Here is a 16310-nt window from a genome sequence, read left to right on the forward strand (position 1 = left end):
TATCAACTCTGGCCCGTCTAAGCTCTGGTGGCAGATAATGACGAAGAAAAGCCTCTGTAAACTCTTGCCATAGTTTTTCAATTATAATTCCGACCTAGCTTGTTTAGAAGCATTCCATAGGAAACCCTTTGTAAACCTTAAACCTGTGTGTTTGTGTTTTGGATAAAGTTAGTCTTGTTGGAAAGTTTTTCTAATTGAATTATTGCAAAGTGGCTTGTAATAGAGTATTACAGGTTAGTGAAGGATTAAGAGGTTAATTCCTAGGTTGCATAGGTTGTATAAAAGTTGCTCAGTAGTGAAGTTGAAATCCTACAAGGGTAGGTCGTGGTTTTTAATCCCATTGAGCTAGGAATTTTCCACGTAAAATTCCTTTGTCATTATATTTACTGCAGTGTGCGTGTGTACTGTTGAATCTGGTAGAGAACTTGGTTCTCTATAGAGTTTAGTGGATCCTTATATTCTATTAATTGGTATCATAGCGGGTTCTTTCTATAAGGTTAACACCTAGAAATGATCCTCATGATTGTTCCTTCAAACTTCGAAGAAGGCTAATCTACTTATATACTTCCAAGGTTCAAGGCAATACTATGGATGGTGGAAAACGAGGATGCACGACTTTATCATGGCTAAAGATTCTGAGCTATGGGATGTTATATGTGACGGACCCTTTCTCCCTACAAAGAACCTTGGCGAATCAGGTATAGTCATCCCCAAGACTAGGAAGAAATTCAATGACGCTGATAGAAAGGCCATAGAAAAGAACTTTCGTGCCAAGAAAATTCTTGTTTGTAGCATTGGTCCTGATGAATATAACAGGATATCATCATGTTAATCAGCAAAAGAGATATGGGAGGCTCTTCAGACAGCTCACGAGGGAACAACACATGTGAAACAATCCAAGATTGATATGCTCACAACTGAATATGAGTTCATCAAAATGAAAGATGATGAATCCATCCAAGATATGCATACTCGATTCACCTCCATCATCAATGAGCTTCACTCTATTGGTGAAAGTATTCTAAGAAGCAAGCTTGTCAGAAAAATCTTTAGTGTACTACCCAATTCTAAGGAAAGCAAAGTTAACTCCATTATGGAGGCTAAGGACTTGCAGACACTGACCATGAATGAACTTGTTGGAAACTTGAAAACCTATGAAATGAAGAAGAAGAAGAATAAGAAAAAGAAGAAGAAGAAGAAGAAGAAGATGAAAAAGGACAATGAAAGAAGAGAGCCCAAGAGGGAGAAGAACCTGGTCCTTAACACGAACAACAATGACTCAAGTGGTGAAGATGGAGACATGGCCTACTTGACAAGAACATTATAGAAGATGGTTCACAGGAATAGAGGCATTCCAAAAAGGGGAAGTTCCAGCAGCCCATGAAATTATGATCTCTATCATAAATATGGCAAGCCTGGACAGTTCATCAAGGATTGCCCCTTCTAAAGCAAGATCAGTACAATAACAACTTTGACAAAGTAGCCAAGAGGGACAAGGTTCCTGACAAACACTTCAAGAGGAAGAATGATGCTGACAATGTTGCAAAGCAAGATCTTGCTGCATGGGGAGACTCCTCCAGCGAATCTGAAGAAGAAAATGACTATGATGGTAGTTCAATGATGGTAGTGGAAAATGAAACAACTGAGTATTATTCAATATTTGCTTTAATGGCTCAATCTAATGACGATGAAGATGACAACGGCGATAAGGTAAATTTTCTAGATGTCCGGAGAAATCTGAAATCTTACTCTCCTAAAAAGCTCATGTCATTAGAAAATGTGCTAATTAATGCATACCATAGTCTTATCACTGATAAAGATACATTAATTATGGAACAAGGAAAACCTGAACAAACTAGAGATGACTTAGTAGTCATTGTAGTCGATTTGAAAGAAACGATAAAGAACCAGAAAAAAGAAAAGAATTCCTTAGAAGAGAAAATTGCCAGTATAGAACATGAAAGAGATGATCTAATGGTTGTTGTGGTGGACTTAAAAGAAACCTTTGAGAGTGCAAGTAGAGAAAAAAACCCTCGTTGAGAGAGTTGATGTCATTGAGCGAGAAAGAGACGACCTAGTAGTGGTGGTAGTAGACTTGAAAGAAACAATTGAGGAATTTAAAATGGTAAGGAAGTTGTAAGTGAGTCACATATTAAGCTTGAAAATGAGTTGAATTTGGTGAAGACCAGTCTGTGTGCTAAGCTTGAGAAAAATAAAAAGCTTCAGGAAGAACTAGGGAAGGTAAAGAGTGACCTTGAAAAATTGCTTAAGTGGACCTAGTTCTCTAATGCCATCACTGCCATGTAAACCAACAGCGGGGAAATAGCCAGGGGACTGGGTTTCAAAGGGAAAAGATTCCCTACAAAGTGGAATAGTATTGTGAGAATTGTAATAACAACTTTAATTTCCTTCATAAAGATTCCTAAAATCTCTTGTCAAAGTATGTTGCGATGTGATGGTCCAAGCCAACTCATTTTGAGGGATCTAATATTTTAAGAGGTCGTTTGGTAGGAGGTATTAGAAAAAATAATGCAAGCATTAGCTCTATGCATTACTAATACCTTGTTTGGTACCTTTTTTCAACTTGTGTATAACTAATACTTGTATTAGTTATACATCATACTTGGCATTATCTTATGCATAAGTAATGCATAGAAAACCATGGCATTAGTAATACCAAGGCTTTAATGCATGCATTAGCATGGTTAAAGACAAAATTGTCCTTAAAGTCCCTTAAAGCTAGAGAATATGAAGGACATTTTTGTAAGCAACTATTTTTTTTAAAATTACGAAATGCTTAATAATTTTAATACACCACACCAAACAATAGATAAGAATTAATATTTGCATAACTAATGCTTGCATTACTAATACACAATATTCCACACTATTCTTATACACCCTACCAAACGACCCCTAAGTGTCCAGAGAAGCTAAAAAAGAAAAGGAACTTATATGCATAAGAAATTCGTACCTTTCTCAATACCAAAGCCATTTCTTCCCAAATGAAACTACTCACAAACCACATTGTACAATACATGCAATGCACATATTTTTCTGCAATAACTGAAAATTCCTCCTACAGTACAACTACCCATTTCCTACAGTTAGACAATCAGAACTTCTCCCCATATCCGATCACCCAACCCCGCCTTCCCCCCTCTCCGATCACACTTTTGCCCCATTCTCCACTCGACTGGCTGAATCTGTTGCATTTTTCCTCTAAGAATCTGCAAATCTGACAAAAAAATGTCACAAGGAGACACAATACCTCTTAACTCGACATCCCAATCGAACATTGATGAAATCAAAAACCTCCTCTATTCCCATCCTTCTATTGTCCTTCTAGCTCGCCATCCTTATCCTCCTCATGCTTCCATCCCTATTTCTTCTTCTCCTTTCATGCCTTCCAATCTCCGCCCTCTACCTCCCCCTACCGCCAATCAGAAGACGACACACGTCCCTTCCATTCCCGCTCCTCCTCCGCTGCCTTCATCAACTGGACAGTCCAGTATAGCTGCTATGTTATTCAGATCTCCGCCCAATATGCTTACGGAGCCTGTTTGGGACACTGTCAAAAGAGATCTCTCCAGAATTGTTAGCAATTTGAAGTTGGTAGTTTTCCCTAATCCGTATATAGAAGATCCGGAGAAAGCGCTTCGGGATTGGAATCTCTAGGGTCCTTTCTTCTTCATTGTCTTCCTTGGTCTCACCTTGTCCTGGTCTGCTTCTGTTAAAAAGGTAACACATCTACATTGCCATTGTTATGAACAATCACTGTTAATCCATTTGGTAATTTTCCCTTACTATATGAAGGCTCCGATTTAAATCCCTAGTTATGCCCAATTTTACATGTGTTTTGTCTGAGAAGGTACTGATATGTGTAAGCTTTCTAATATACTCCCTATATTTTGATAAAGAAAATAACAATAGGTTCATTTTAATTCGTACTACTTCAGTCCTAGTAGTTGTGATTAGATAATAGGCATGTTTTAGATCAAGGGAGTCCTGCATGCTCAAATTAGATCAATAGACTCGTGTACGGGGGAATTAAAAATTAAAGCTTTAAAGATTGCGCGTGCCAGGGGAATAAAATACAAAGTGATCTATCCGCAAACGGCTCGATCAACACTTACATAGATCTAAACCATCAATCACAAAACTTTTCATGCTACCAATCATAAGGGTTTTAGCATTTCTTTCAAAAGCAGGTGCAGAATGAATTATTAGCCATGTCGCAGAGAAGCCAAAAAAGAGGATCTCGGCAAAAAAAGAAAAGAAAAACAGATATTCTAGGCATAACATGCTAGTGTGTTATCCGCCTTAGGGTTACTTTTGTTTAATAAGTTGAAGAAATTCTTAGGCGGAGTCTTTTCTTGCGCAAGAGTTGTCTGCACAAGTACACTTCCCATCGATAACCTGAAATGAATATTTGACATATGTTTTATTATCAAACATCAAACTATTAGCCACAAGTGTAACGTTTAACATAACATCCCTACACCGTTTCTCCTCCAAGAAGCCTACATCCATTACCAACTTGGTAGGAGATAATTAGTAATAAGTGGAATAGTCGAGGTGCATACAAGTTGGCTTGGAAACCACTGTTATTAAAAAATAAAATTGGCGTTAAAGACCTTGATTGACATTTTAAGCTCTAGAGGTAAGACACATGTCTCAATAGCGCCAATTAGAAATGGGTTTCAACACGTGTCCCTTCCATTCCCATCCCGCCTCCGCTGCCTTCATCATCAGGACAATTGAGTATAGCTGCTATGGGATTGGGATCTCCTCCAATACGCTTACGGAGTCCATCTGGGACATAGTCAAAAGAGATTTGCCCACAAATATTAGCGATTTGAAGCTTGTGCTCTTCCATAGTCCATATAGAGAAGATCCAGAGAAAGTGTTTCCGGTTTGGGATCTCTAGAGACCTTTCTACTTCATTGTCTTCCTTGGAGACCTTTCTACTTCATTGTCTTCCTTGGTCTCACTTTGTCCTGGTCCGCCTCCGTTAAGAAGGTAACTCACCTACGTTGCCAATTTTATGAACAATCACTGTTAATCCATTTGGTAGCTTTCCCTTTCTATACGAAGACTCCGATTTAAAATTTAAATCACTAGTTATGTCCAATTTTATATGTGTGTTGTGCTAGAAGGTACTCTATTATGTAAATTCTGTAAGTATAGTCACTATATTTTGGTAAAAAAAGCAAATAGGTTTAGGTGAGTTGGTACTACCTCAGCCCTTTTGCATTGTTATTACAAGTTCAATGGGTTTTAGATGAATTTCATTTTCGTGATTTTGTGGGTATGTTCCTGTAGTTTTGAGGTATATAATTTGACCAATTCTAATTTACTATGTCACCAAAGAGCGTACCTATACGCTCAAATTAGAGTCTAGAGGAATAAAAAGATAATGCTTTGAAGAGTACAAGTATCAGAAGAACAAAATAAAAGTATAATCTATCCACAAACAGGTCGATCAAAACTTACATAGATCTAAAGCATCAGTCACAAAACTTTTCGTACCACCAAACAAAAGGGTTCTGGCAGGTGCAAAAAATTTTCCAATGAATAGGAGAAATTTGTGATGCCTTTTCTCTTTTTGATGAAGTTGTGATCTTCTGGTGTAATCTTCTATAGAAATTCGTGAGAGTTAATTTTACTAGCCATGTTGAAGATAAGCGAAATAAGACGATCTGAAGGCTTACTCCTACTTAATAAGCTAAAGAAATTTATAGATAGAGTCATTTTCCGGTCATGAGCTGCCTGCACAAGTATGCACAAGCACACTGCCCATAGGCAACTTGAAATGAACCTTTGACATATGTTTGTTTATCAAACATCAAACTGTTAACCACACATTTTTGATGAAGTAAGTGGTATATTAATAACAAAAGCATCCAAAGGATGCAAAATTATAAAATAGGAGAAGTATCAGCTCATAATATAGACAAAAACAATCAGAGGATTATGGAGCTGATAATTTCCAAAAAGAGGTCAGGATTATATACAGAGGTATGGTAACCCAACTAAGAAGAAAAACTAAACATCTAGCCTTAAGTTGACATCTGGCAGTTTAAATGCCATCAAAGCATCTTTGATTCCTCTTAGTCCATAAGCATCACAAAATAGAAGCAGGAACCATAGACCAAATTTTCTTGATGGATTTGTCAACTTCCCAGTAGCTCCAACACACAAAAGTTTCCCTAACACTACATGGAATAGTCCAATGCAGTCCAAAAAGTGAGAGGAACATAGACCATAGGTCAGTCGCAACTGAACAATGTAGAAATAGGTGATTGATCGATTCATAGTTGCAGAGACATATGTGACATCTGTTAGCTAATTGGAAATTCCTTCTGATGAGGTTGTCTTGAGTTAGGAAAGCGCAATGTAGAGCATTCCAGCAGAAAGCACTGATCTTTGAAGGGAGCTTCATCTTCCATATAAGTTTCCACGGGCATCGAGCAATCAATACTTTATTAGAGATCAGATTAAAATAACTTTCTTTGACTGAAAAAGAACCTCCCCTCTTGTTGCCCCATTTAAGTTTATCCATAATCTGAACGTTGACTGAAGCACTTTGGAGACTACCAAGAAGAGCCAACAATTCCTCAATCTCCAAATCATTCAGGTTTCTTCTTAAATGAGGGCACCATGAGTTCTCCACCCAATTCTGAGCAAATGTAGAATCTGGGTTAGACACAAGCGAGAACATTCTTGGATAAACATTTTTTAGTATGGTAGTTCCTATCCATAAGTACTTCCAGAATAGGATACGTTTACCATTGCTTAACTGGAGTGATGTATTAAGAGAGAAATAATCGCATAATGACCTGATGCCCTTCCAAAGCCCACAACCATGAGGAGTATTAGCAAAACTAGAGCCCCAGTGGCTGTCACAACCATATTTGGCTTGGACTACTAAGAAGAGCCAGCAAGTCCTCAATCTCCCAAGGTTTCTTCTTAAGTGAGGGCACCATGAGTTCTCCACCAAATTCTGAGCAAATGTAGAATCTGGGTTAGACACAAGTGAGAACATTATTGGATAAGCATTTTTCAGTGTGGTAGTTCCTATCCATAAGTCCTTCCAGAATAGGATACGTTCACCATTGCTTAACTGGAGTGATGTATTAAGAGAGAAAGAATCTCACAATGACCTGTTGCTCTTCCATAGCCCTCAACCATGAGGAATATTAGCAAAACTAGAGCACCAGTGGCTGTCACAACCATATTTGGCTTGGACTACCTCCTTCCATAAAGCCATTTCTTCTTTATTATACCTCTCGTGCCATTTCATAAGCATACTTTTGTTGTGTAAAGCCAAATCCTTGATCCCTAGTCCCCCAAGTGACTTAGAAAGAATTACCTTAGCCCACTTCACATGGTAAAATTTATGTTCTTTACTATTGCCCTCCCATAGGAATGAACATCTCAGTTTGTCAAGCTATTTCTGAACACTAGCTGGAAGTTTGAATAGGGACATAAAGTAAGTAGGTATGTTATTCAAAACACTGTTAATAAGGGTTATTTTGCCACCTAGGGAGAGATGTTGCTACTGCCAGGAAGCTAATCTCTTCTCAAAATTTTCAATGATTCCATTTACAGTAGATTTCTGTCTAGCAGCCAGAGGAAGGACTAGGTAAGTTGTCGGGAAGGACCCTATATTACAACACATAATTTCAGCCAAATCCTCTAAACCGAGAACTACTTTAATAGGATATATGATGATTTTATACATGTTAACATGTAGCCCTGATAGTGCTTCAAAAATCATCAAAGTGAGACTAAGATAATGAACTTGAGTCTTCTTAGCACCACAAAAAATTAGAGTATCATCAGCAAACATCAAATATGAAACTGAGACTGAATGACAAGATCTATTGCCAACCCCAAAGCCATCTAACCAGTGTAGTTGTTTGGCCTTGTTTATCATGTTATTGAGTCCCTCCATAGCTAGAATAAAGAGGAAGGGGAATAAAGAATCCCCTTGGCTATTTCCTCTCTTGGGAGGAAAAAAAACAATCGGGCTTCTATTTACCAAAACAGAATATTTGACTGTGGAGAAGCAATATTCAATCCATTTGATCCATTTAGCACCAAATCCCATCTGATTTAGAATGGAGATGATATATTTCCAGTTGATTTTGTCAAATGACTTCTTTATATCAAGCTTGAATATCAACCCAAGTTCACCACTTTTTAGCCTCCAATCTAAGGCTTCATTAGAAATAAGAGCAACATCTGTTATTTGTCTACCTTTGATGAAAGCATTCTGATAGTCGGAGACCAGCTTCCCAATAACCTTTTTTAGTCTTTTAGTAAGTACCTTGGCCACTATCTTGTACATACTGCCAGTGAGACTGATAGGCCTGAAATCATTAATTTTGAGAGCTCCTTTCTTTTAAGGAATGAGGGCAATGAAAGAAGCACTAAAGGATTTTACCATATGACAATGACTGTGAAAATGGTTGAAGGTTCCCATGAACTCCTGTTTGATAGTTTCCCAACAATTTTGATAAAATGCCATTGTAAAACCATCTGGACCGAGACTTTTATCAGGGGAAGAAGACTTGATGGCATTCAAAACTTCTTCCTCATCCAAAGCATCTTCCAATACCTCCATCGCCTCATTATTTAGATAGCCCAAGCCTTCGAAAGTAGCGTTTGGTCTCCAATCTTCATTCTCGGAGTAAATGTCCTGATAGAACCCCAAAATCACACTTTTAATTTGCTCATTGTCTTCAATAATATCTTTCCCACCTGGATTATGTCAATACAATTATATCTCCTGTTGGAATCGGCTAACTTTTGGAAATATTTAGTGTTTTTGTCCCTCTCCTTATACCACAAGCATATTGACTTGTCTCCATGATGTCTCTTCAGATCTGGCTAGTTGCTGCAATTCCAACTTTAACTGCAAAATTTTATTGGATTCAGCTTGAGTCTTCAGCCTTTTTTCTGTAGCATGCTCTATTAGTAATAGTTCTCCAAGTGCTATGTTAGTTCTAGTACTAACTCTACTAAATACTTCCTTGTTCTAGATTACTAGATCTTTCTTGAGTAGCTTCAACTTTTGAGAAAGAATAAAGTCGGAGGATCCATTCACCAGATAACCTTGCCACCATTGTTTGATCATAACACCAAACCCTTCCTGTTGCAGCCACATGTTCTCAAATTTTAAGTAAGAAGGTTCATTAGTACAGGCCCCCCACACCAATGCAATAGGTCTGTTTTCTGAAACCACTTTGGGAAGAGCTTGATGTTGAACAGAGACAAAAAAATCATTCCATTATGAAGAAATCAAGAACTTATCGATTCTTGAGGTTTGCAAGGAATTTTTACCTCTAGCCCATGTGTAATAAGCCCCTTGGAGTGGAAGGTCTACCAAGCCCATGCCTTGAATAAATTCAGAGAACATCCTCATAGCCCTTGATAGCCCTTGATCTTCGAGTGCAGTTAAATCTTTCATTCTCAAAACGATATTCATTGAAATCCCCCCAATCACTCAACTTTCATTCCACAATCCTCTCACAGAAGCCAATTCATCCTAAATTTCAATCCTTTCCCAATTAGAGTGAGGACCGTAAACACCAGTAAAGCAAAATCTGAAATTAACACGAACCCCCTGTAGCATAGAAGAGATAGAGAATTGACCTTGCTTATACTCGATGCAATTCCAATGTCTTTTATCCCACAAGATGATAACACCTCCTCTGTTGCCTATAGCTTTCAATGCAGTTCAGCCGACCCATCTTGACCCCCAAATCTGTCTAACAATATCCACTGAACAATTATCTGTCTTGGTTTCTTGTAAGCAAAGAATGTCTGGACTTCACTCTTAACTAGTGACTTTATTGTGTCTCTTTTGCCCATGTCATTGAGCCCCCTATTGTTCCAGCTGATGATTTTAGCCTTCATTCGGAAAAGGCTTTGTGGTACCTGCCCCTAACTTAACCTTCACCATTTTTATATGTAATTGAACACTCCAGCTTCTTTGTTTCTTTTTCCCCTTTGTTCTTTAATCTCTTCTCTACGGTCCCCTTCAGCCCTTGCATGAGCTTCTGAAGTTGCCTCTTTTTCTCCATTCGAAGGATCATATCAAAGATTTCATGCTCAAAACCAGATGAATTAATTCCAAAAGCCTTGCATGCATTAGTCATCGCTACCTTGGTCCAGTGGGAGGTTTCGATAATCATTGGTGTGGTGATAGTTTATTTCCCTAACGGTTCATGCCATGGTAGGGACATAGTTTCGCTGCCAAAAGGAGAAGAGATATCAGGATCTTGGAGTCTTACCATGGAGAAGTTGGGGAAATTCGATGGTAGAGAGAGGAGTGAAAGGTTTTGACTTGGATCAGCTTCATCATCAGCATCTTCTTCTCTGTCATCGTAGTCACCGTACCCAAAATTGGAGATAGAAGCAGTGGCCATCTGATTTGAGGGGGTAAGGTTGGGCTCCCTTTGCAAAATCATTGGTGGGCTTCCAGAATTAAAGAGTGATTGGACTGACCCAAAATATTTAGCTCTCCATTTCATTATTTATTTCCCTTTTGAAATAACCTTGGCCCTCTTACCTTGCTTATAGTTATTGCAGTATTTATGGTCCATCACCAGAGGGTTAGTAAAGTTAACTGACTTGTTAACCTTTGAGTTGGCCAGCTTTTTTGTTAGACCATGCCTAGATTGAGATTCAAATTTTAAAATAGCAGGTGTGGGCGTCGATGCAGCCATCTCCTTAGACCAAAGGTCAATAGAAAGTGATTGAGAGCTAGTTCCGGCAGCAGCGATACTGCAGTGGCCATCTGGAATAATGGAGATAACAAAGACCAAATCTTCTACAACCAGGTCAATTTTACTTGGAGGATCTTGGTCTGAGTCCTTGATACAAATACGAGCCCACAGGAGGTTGTTTCTATTCTTGGTGTCTACATCTATATCTATGTAACCACCACAACAATTGCATATGAACTTTAATATTTTTTCAGACCACCCATGCAATGGAATCCCAAAAGCCCTTACCCATTTTTGACCGAGAATATTCTCAAAGATTTTTGTACCCATGGTCGGAGACTTCCAGTTTAGGGAAAGTCTTCTCCCATTCCAGAACCAATCGCCGAACTTGACCCTTTTAGCCTCTTGCCTCGAGGAAAGCTCGAAAAGAAAGAGATTGTGAGTTAGAGGCTTAACTCGCATACCAGCCATCACTTTCCATCGACTAGAGAACCATGTCTGAAGCGCTTCAGGTTGAGGATCAGAACAAAAGGAGTCATTGAAAGCTCCGACTAGGCAGCTGGATAAAATCTTCCTGTTTCCGTCTTCTGGGTTGTTCTGAGAATCAAAACCACGCCATTTTTGCACGCTTGCTGCTTGAAAATAAGATAGGTCCGGCGAGGTAAATTTCTGATGAGAAGTGTTGGGGTTCCCCAAAAATCTTAGGATCTTGTCTGCCACGTCACTCCAGCCCAGGTTGTAATCCTTCTCCGGGATTATAATTGTCGATTTCCTTTCGCCGATACATTTTTCAACTCGAATGAAATGACCATATATGTTGTAATTTTGATATTCTCTGTGAACAAGATTCTGTTGCTGGAAATATCACAAGAACCCCTGGAAGCTTGCTTGAAGTTATCACATACCCATCTCAGATTGTCCTCATCAATTTTAATTTTTTCTATTAAAACGGGCACTCCTTTATATGAAAAGGAACCACCTAAGATGACCACACATTTTTATCAAAATAACATAACTTCCCTACATTGTTTCTCCTCTGAGAAGCTTGTCTCCATCACCAACTTGGTGGGAGACAGCAGGTACACGCTGGAATAGTCGAGGTACGCACTAGGTGAGTTTGAAACCATCATTATTAAAATAATGGTGTTAAAGACATAGATTATCATTTGCAGCTATAGAGGTAAAAGACATGTCTCAATCGCTTTGCGTCTCCACAATGTTCAAAATAACGACCGCTTCCTCGCGTTAAGTGAGAAGAGAAGCGGAGCGCCGGGTAGGTTTTTACCCTAACTAAAAGTGGCTCAGGTGGTAAAAAGCGACCGCTTCTGCCAAAAAAGCGAGAAGCGGTGAAGTGGTAGGAAGCGGAAGAAGCGAGTGCTTCTGGAAATAAAAGCCCAAACGAATCTTTTTCAATTAAAAGACCCAAATCGAGTGAGTCTTCTATTTTAGTCATTCTTCAGCAGCAACCTAGGGTGATAAACCAACTATTTCTTCCTAAAAAACCAGCGATTTCTTCCTCACATGAAGCAACAATTTGTTCAAGCAAACTAGGGTTCTTCTTCTTCAATATTACAACAAGTCAACAACAGCTTTCAAGTTTCAACAGGTATGTTTTTACTTTCATTCCTCTTCTTCTTTCTAAACATCCAAAAAGCGCTGAAATGCTGGCGAATTTTTTTTTCAGAAAAATTCTACCCCGTTTCTTCCCAAATTCTGCCCAGATTCTACCCAATTTCTGCCAAATTATATATTTTTTTATTCTTAGTTCTTATGGTCTTTCTTATGTGTTATGCAGTTGATATTTTAATGGTGCCAAAAGAAGATAGGAAAGACCCGTCTTAGGCTTACTCGGGAAGAGTTAGCGAGACCAACAAGATGGCCATTAGATGTCTTTTTTGTGATAAGATTACAAATGGAGGAATCTATCGTCAAAAAGCGCATCTAATCGGTGGTGATCCAAATGTCGCATCTTGTCCTAAAGTTCTGGGGCATGTGAAGGAAGAATTGAAAGCATACCTTCAAAAAAAGAAAGAGTTAAAGACTCAAATGATGCATGAACAAGAACTTTATAATCTTGATGATGATGATGATGAAACAGAAGAAGGTGACGATGCTTCGTCGCTTCCACCAAAATCACAAAAGCGGGGAAGGATGCTTCCACCAATGTCTTCATGTTGTGGATCTACTGGCAAGACCAAAGGTCCTATGGATTGTTACTTCCTGCAAAAATCTGGAGATAAGGGAGGAAAAAGTGGTAATCCTGAAGTTAATGCCAAAGCGATTTTGAGGGACAGTGCAGTTACCTTTTTTGCGTGGTGGATGTATGATGTAGGACTTCCTTTTAATTGTGTTAATTATACTGACACTTTTGCTGCTTTTATTGAGGCCGTAGGCCAATATGGCCCAGGAATGAAGTCTTCAACTTATTATGAAGTTAGTGGGCCATATCTAAAAAAGGAGGTGGCAGAGGTGAACAAAATCGTGGAGGAGCACAAAGTAGAGTGGAACAAGTTTGGTTGTTCCATTATGATGGATAAGTGGACAGCGAGAAATGGAAAAATGATCATCAATATCTTGGTGAATTCTCCTAAGGGAAGCTTGTTTCTTGAGTCCGTTGATGCAAGCGACTCTTCGCTGATTCAACCAAAATGTACTCCTTGTTCAAGAGTACAATAGACTCTATTGAAAAGAAAAGGCTAGCCAAAGCAAATGAGGCCCTTCGAACCAAAATCTAGAAAATGAAAATAGCGGCAAAAAACACCGCCCGAAGTGCCAAAAATGAAAAACACATAAATAACCTAAGGTAGAAAATAAGTGACTATAGTTTTGATTTGAACAAGGCAGAAAGTGAACTAGCCAGGGTTCGAAAGCAATTAGCTAAAAATGCAGATGAACAAGCATGCCTGGTTAAGTAGTTGAAAGAGAAGTACGACAATGAGGTCACGGGATTAAAGAAAAGGGTCATCGCCACGGAAAACAAAATGATCATACAGGCTAAAGACTTCAAGGTTGAAAGAGAGCATTGTTATACAGCATTGTCACAATTAGAAATAGATTTGCAACAACTTCAGAAGCAGAATCAAGTGGCCGAGCAAACTTTGGAGGCCAGGGCCCAGCAGATCGAGCGTTTGTTACAAGAAAAGGGTGTCTTAAGAGAGAGAATTAGAAACATTGCCGATTACATTGTTATGAAGTACCAAGTCTGTGATGATATGACTAGCACCACCTTCTTCGCGGCAGTGATGACATTTGTTAAGTAGATAATGAATGACTTGGACCGACTTCAAAAGGATCTTGCATATAGGCCCGCGACGAGACCGAATGATGTCCCGCGGGCACTAGGAGCATTGATGTATCCATGATTTTTCATTTGAGTCTGTATTTTACTTTTACACTTATCTCCCAGAACTACGCTTAGTCTGATTCATGCGAGGTCATTATACGTAGGCAATCTCCATAGAATTCGACCATAACCAAAAAAAAATAGAGAGGAAAAACAAGAGAGAAAAAGAAAGGAAAAGATAGAAGAATAAGAAAACAAAGAGAAAGAGGCAATGGCAAAACCAGAGGGAAATGGGAGGATGAAAACAAAGAAAAGCAAAGTCCAAAATGAAAAAATAGAAAAAGGGAGGAAGTTGCAAATGGAAAAGCCGGGATGACGCAAGCAGTCGATCAAATGCATAATAGAAATGGTTAACTGCTTAGGTGCATTCATTCCCCAAAATGTGCGGCTACCAATATGTTAAATCCCTAATCCCTAACAAAGATATTGTTGATGCATTAAACCCAAGCAGGTGGTTAGTTGATTGACATTCTGGCAAATCACTCATACAACACTCGACCAAAAGACAAGCTGAACATGGCCAACCAAGAATTGGAGGCAAGTATTGTTGACCCATCAAAAGAGGTGGAAGAATTGGATGTTAATGCGATGAAGGAAGCGATGTATAAGTTAAAGCAGCAAATGGCTGAAATGTACCAAGCCTGGGCAAAGGGGCATCCGCCACCGGTTTATCCCGCCAACACTACTTATATCCTACCATTGGATCAATCCCAGGAACCTCCCACTGTGAATTCATCTGCAGCCTTTCCCCTCTACCAACACTGCCACAGCACCACTTCCCACACATCACAAGCTCCTCCACCCAGACAAGTCCCGCACCCTCCCCCACCAATCACACCTATTTTTGTGGCACCTCCACCTGCTGCATTACACCGATCTTCCAGTGAACCTCTATTCAAGACTCATGACAACTAGTACTATCCCCCTGAACCCACCTTCAAGGTTCAGGAACCATATTCCTACACCCATCATCTTGATCTCCCGGCAGAGACTGAGAAGCAACCTAAAATCCCGAACACGAGGAAATGATCAGAAAGGTCAAAAGTTTAGAACAATTATTCAGAGATATGAGGGGGCTGGAAGGTCAAGTAAGTGTGGCATATAAAAATTTATGTCTGTTCCCAGATGTTCAGTTACCAGCAGGGTTCAAGATGCATAAGTTTGATCTGTACGACGGGCATGGCAACCCAGTAGCATACTTAAGAGGATTTTGTAGCAAGATGAGAGGAGCAGGCGGAAGGGACGAATTGCTAATGGCATATTTTAGCCAAAGTCTGAGTGGATCGGCATTAGAATGGTATACTAGACAAGATCACAGTAGGTGGTACACATGGGATGATTTGGCCCAGGCCTTCGCCTGTCATTTTCAGTACAATCTTGAAATTATCCCAGACTTTCTGTCATTGACAAAGATTTAGAAAAAGCCTGGTGAGAGTTTCAGGGAATATAGATTCCATTGGAGGGGGCAAGCAGCGAGGGTTGACCCTCCGATGAAAGAAAGCGAGATGGTTGATTATTTCTTACAAGCCTTAGAGCCCACTTATTTTGGTCATTTGGTGTCAGCAGTGGGAAAGTCCCTTAATGAGGTTGTAAATATGGGAGGCATGGTAGAAGAGGGACTCAAATCTAATAAAATCATGAGCTACTCAGCAATTAAAGCAACCACCCAGGCCATCCAAAATGGTACTGGGGTGTACTCGGGAAAAAGAAGAAAGAGGACGTTGCGACAATTGAGTTGGGAGCTTGGGTCGGATCTAGGAACCTTCCATGTTACTACAACCCACCTCGACCCTATCACCAAACTTACCCCCACACTCCATATAGCCCACCACAACACTACTACCCACTGCCAGATCCCCATTTTTCCATCCATCACACACAAACCTATACCCAACCTCCTGCTCATGCACAATGACATGTGCCAGCTCTACAAAATCCATACTCAACTCCACAAAATACCCATCTACCCCAAAGAGCCCATAGAAATCCCCCTGGAACAGGTTTTCGGCCAAATAAAGCCTTTAAGAATGAGAGGTTGTAGAAGTAGAAGACTTTCACTCCATTGGGATAATCATATACTAGTCTATTCCACAGATTGAGACAGTTGGGTATGTTGAATCTGATCGAGGCTAAACTACCAAATCCCCCTCCCAAAAATCTTGACCGCTCGGTGAGTTGTGAGTACTGTTCAGGGGCACTGGGTCATGACACAGAGAAATGCTGGAAAT

General features: G+C 39.5%; 2 protein-coding genes and 1 pseudogene across 2 annotated transcripts; all 3 read left to right on the forward strand.

Annotated features, from left to right (window-relative positions):
* The first annotated feature begins 622 nt into the window (after positions 1 to 622).
* Positions 623 to 2040, forward strand: LOC138881036 (uncharacterized). Its single transcript, XM_070161236.1, has 3 exons — positions 623 to 698; positions 837 to 1286; positions 1424 to 2040. The coding sequence occupies exons 1-3, from the start codon at positions 623 to 625 to the stop codon at positions 2038 to 2040; spliced, it is 1143 nt and encodes a 380-aa protein (XP_070017337.1).
* A 1209-nt stretch (positions 2041 to 3249) lies between these two features.
* Positions 3250 to 5706, forward strand: LOC104234848 (protein YIP4a-like; annotated as a pseudogene).
* Positions 5707 to 12614: 6908 nt separating this feature from the next.
* LOC138881037 (uncharacterized) lies at positions 12615 to 13999 on the forward strand. The gene is made up of 2 exons (XM_070161237.1): positions 12615 to 13406; positions 13655 to 13999. The coding sequence occupies exons 1-2, from the start codon at positions 12615 to 12617 to the stop codon at positions 13997 to 13999; spliced, it is 1137 nt and encodes a 378-aa protein (XP_070017338.1).
* The last annotated feature ends 2311 nt before the right edge of the window (positions 14000 to 16310 follow it).

This window comes from Nicotiana sylvestris, chromosome 11 (assembly GCF_000393655.2).
Source record: "Nicotiana sylvestris chromosome 11, ASM39365v2, whole genome shotgun sequence".
In the NCBI taxonomy this organism is placed as follows: domain Eukaryota; kingdom Viridiplantae; phylum Streptophyta; class Magnoliopsida; order Solanales; family Solanaceae; genus Nicotiana; species Nicotiana sylvestris.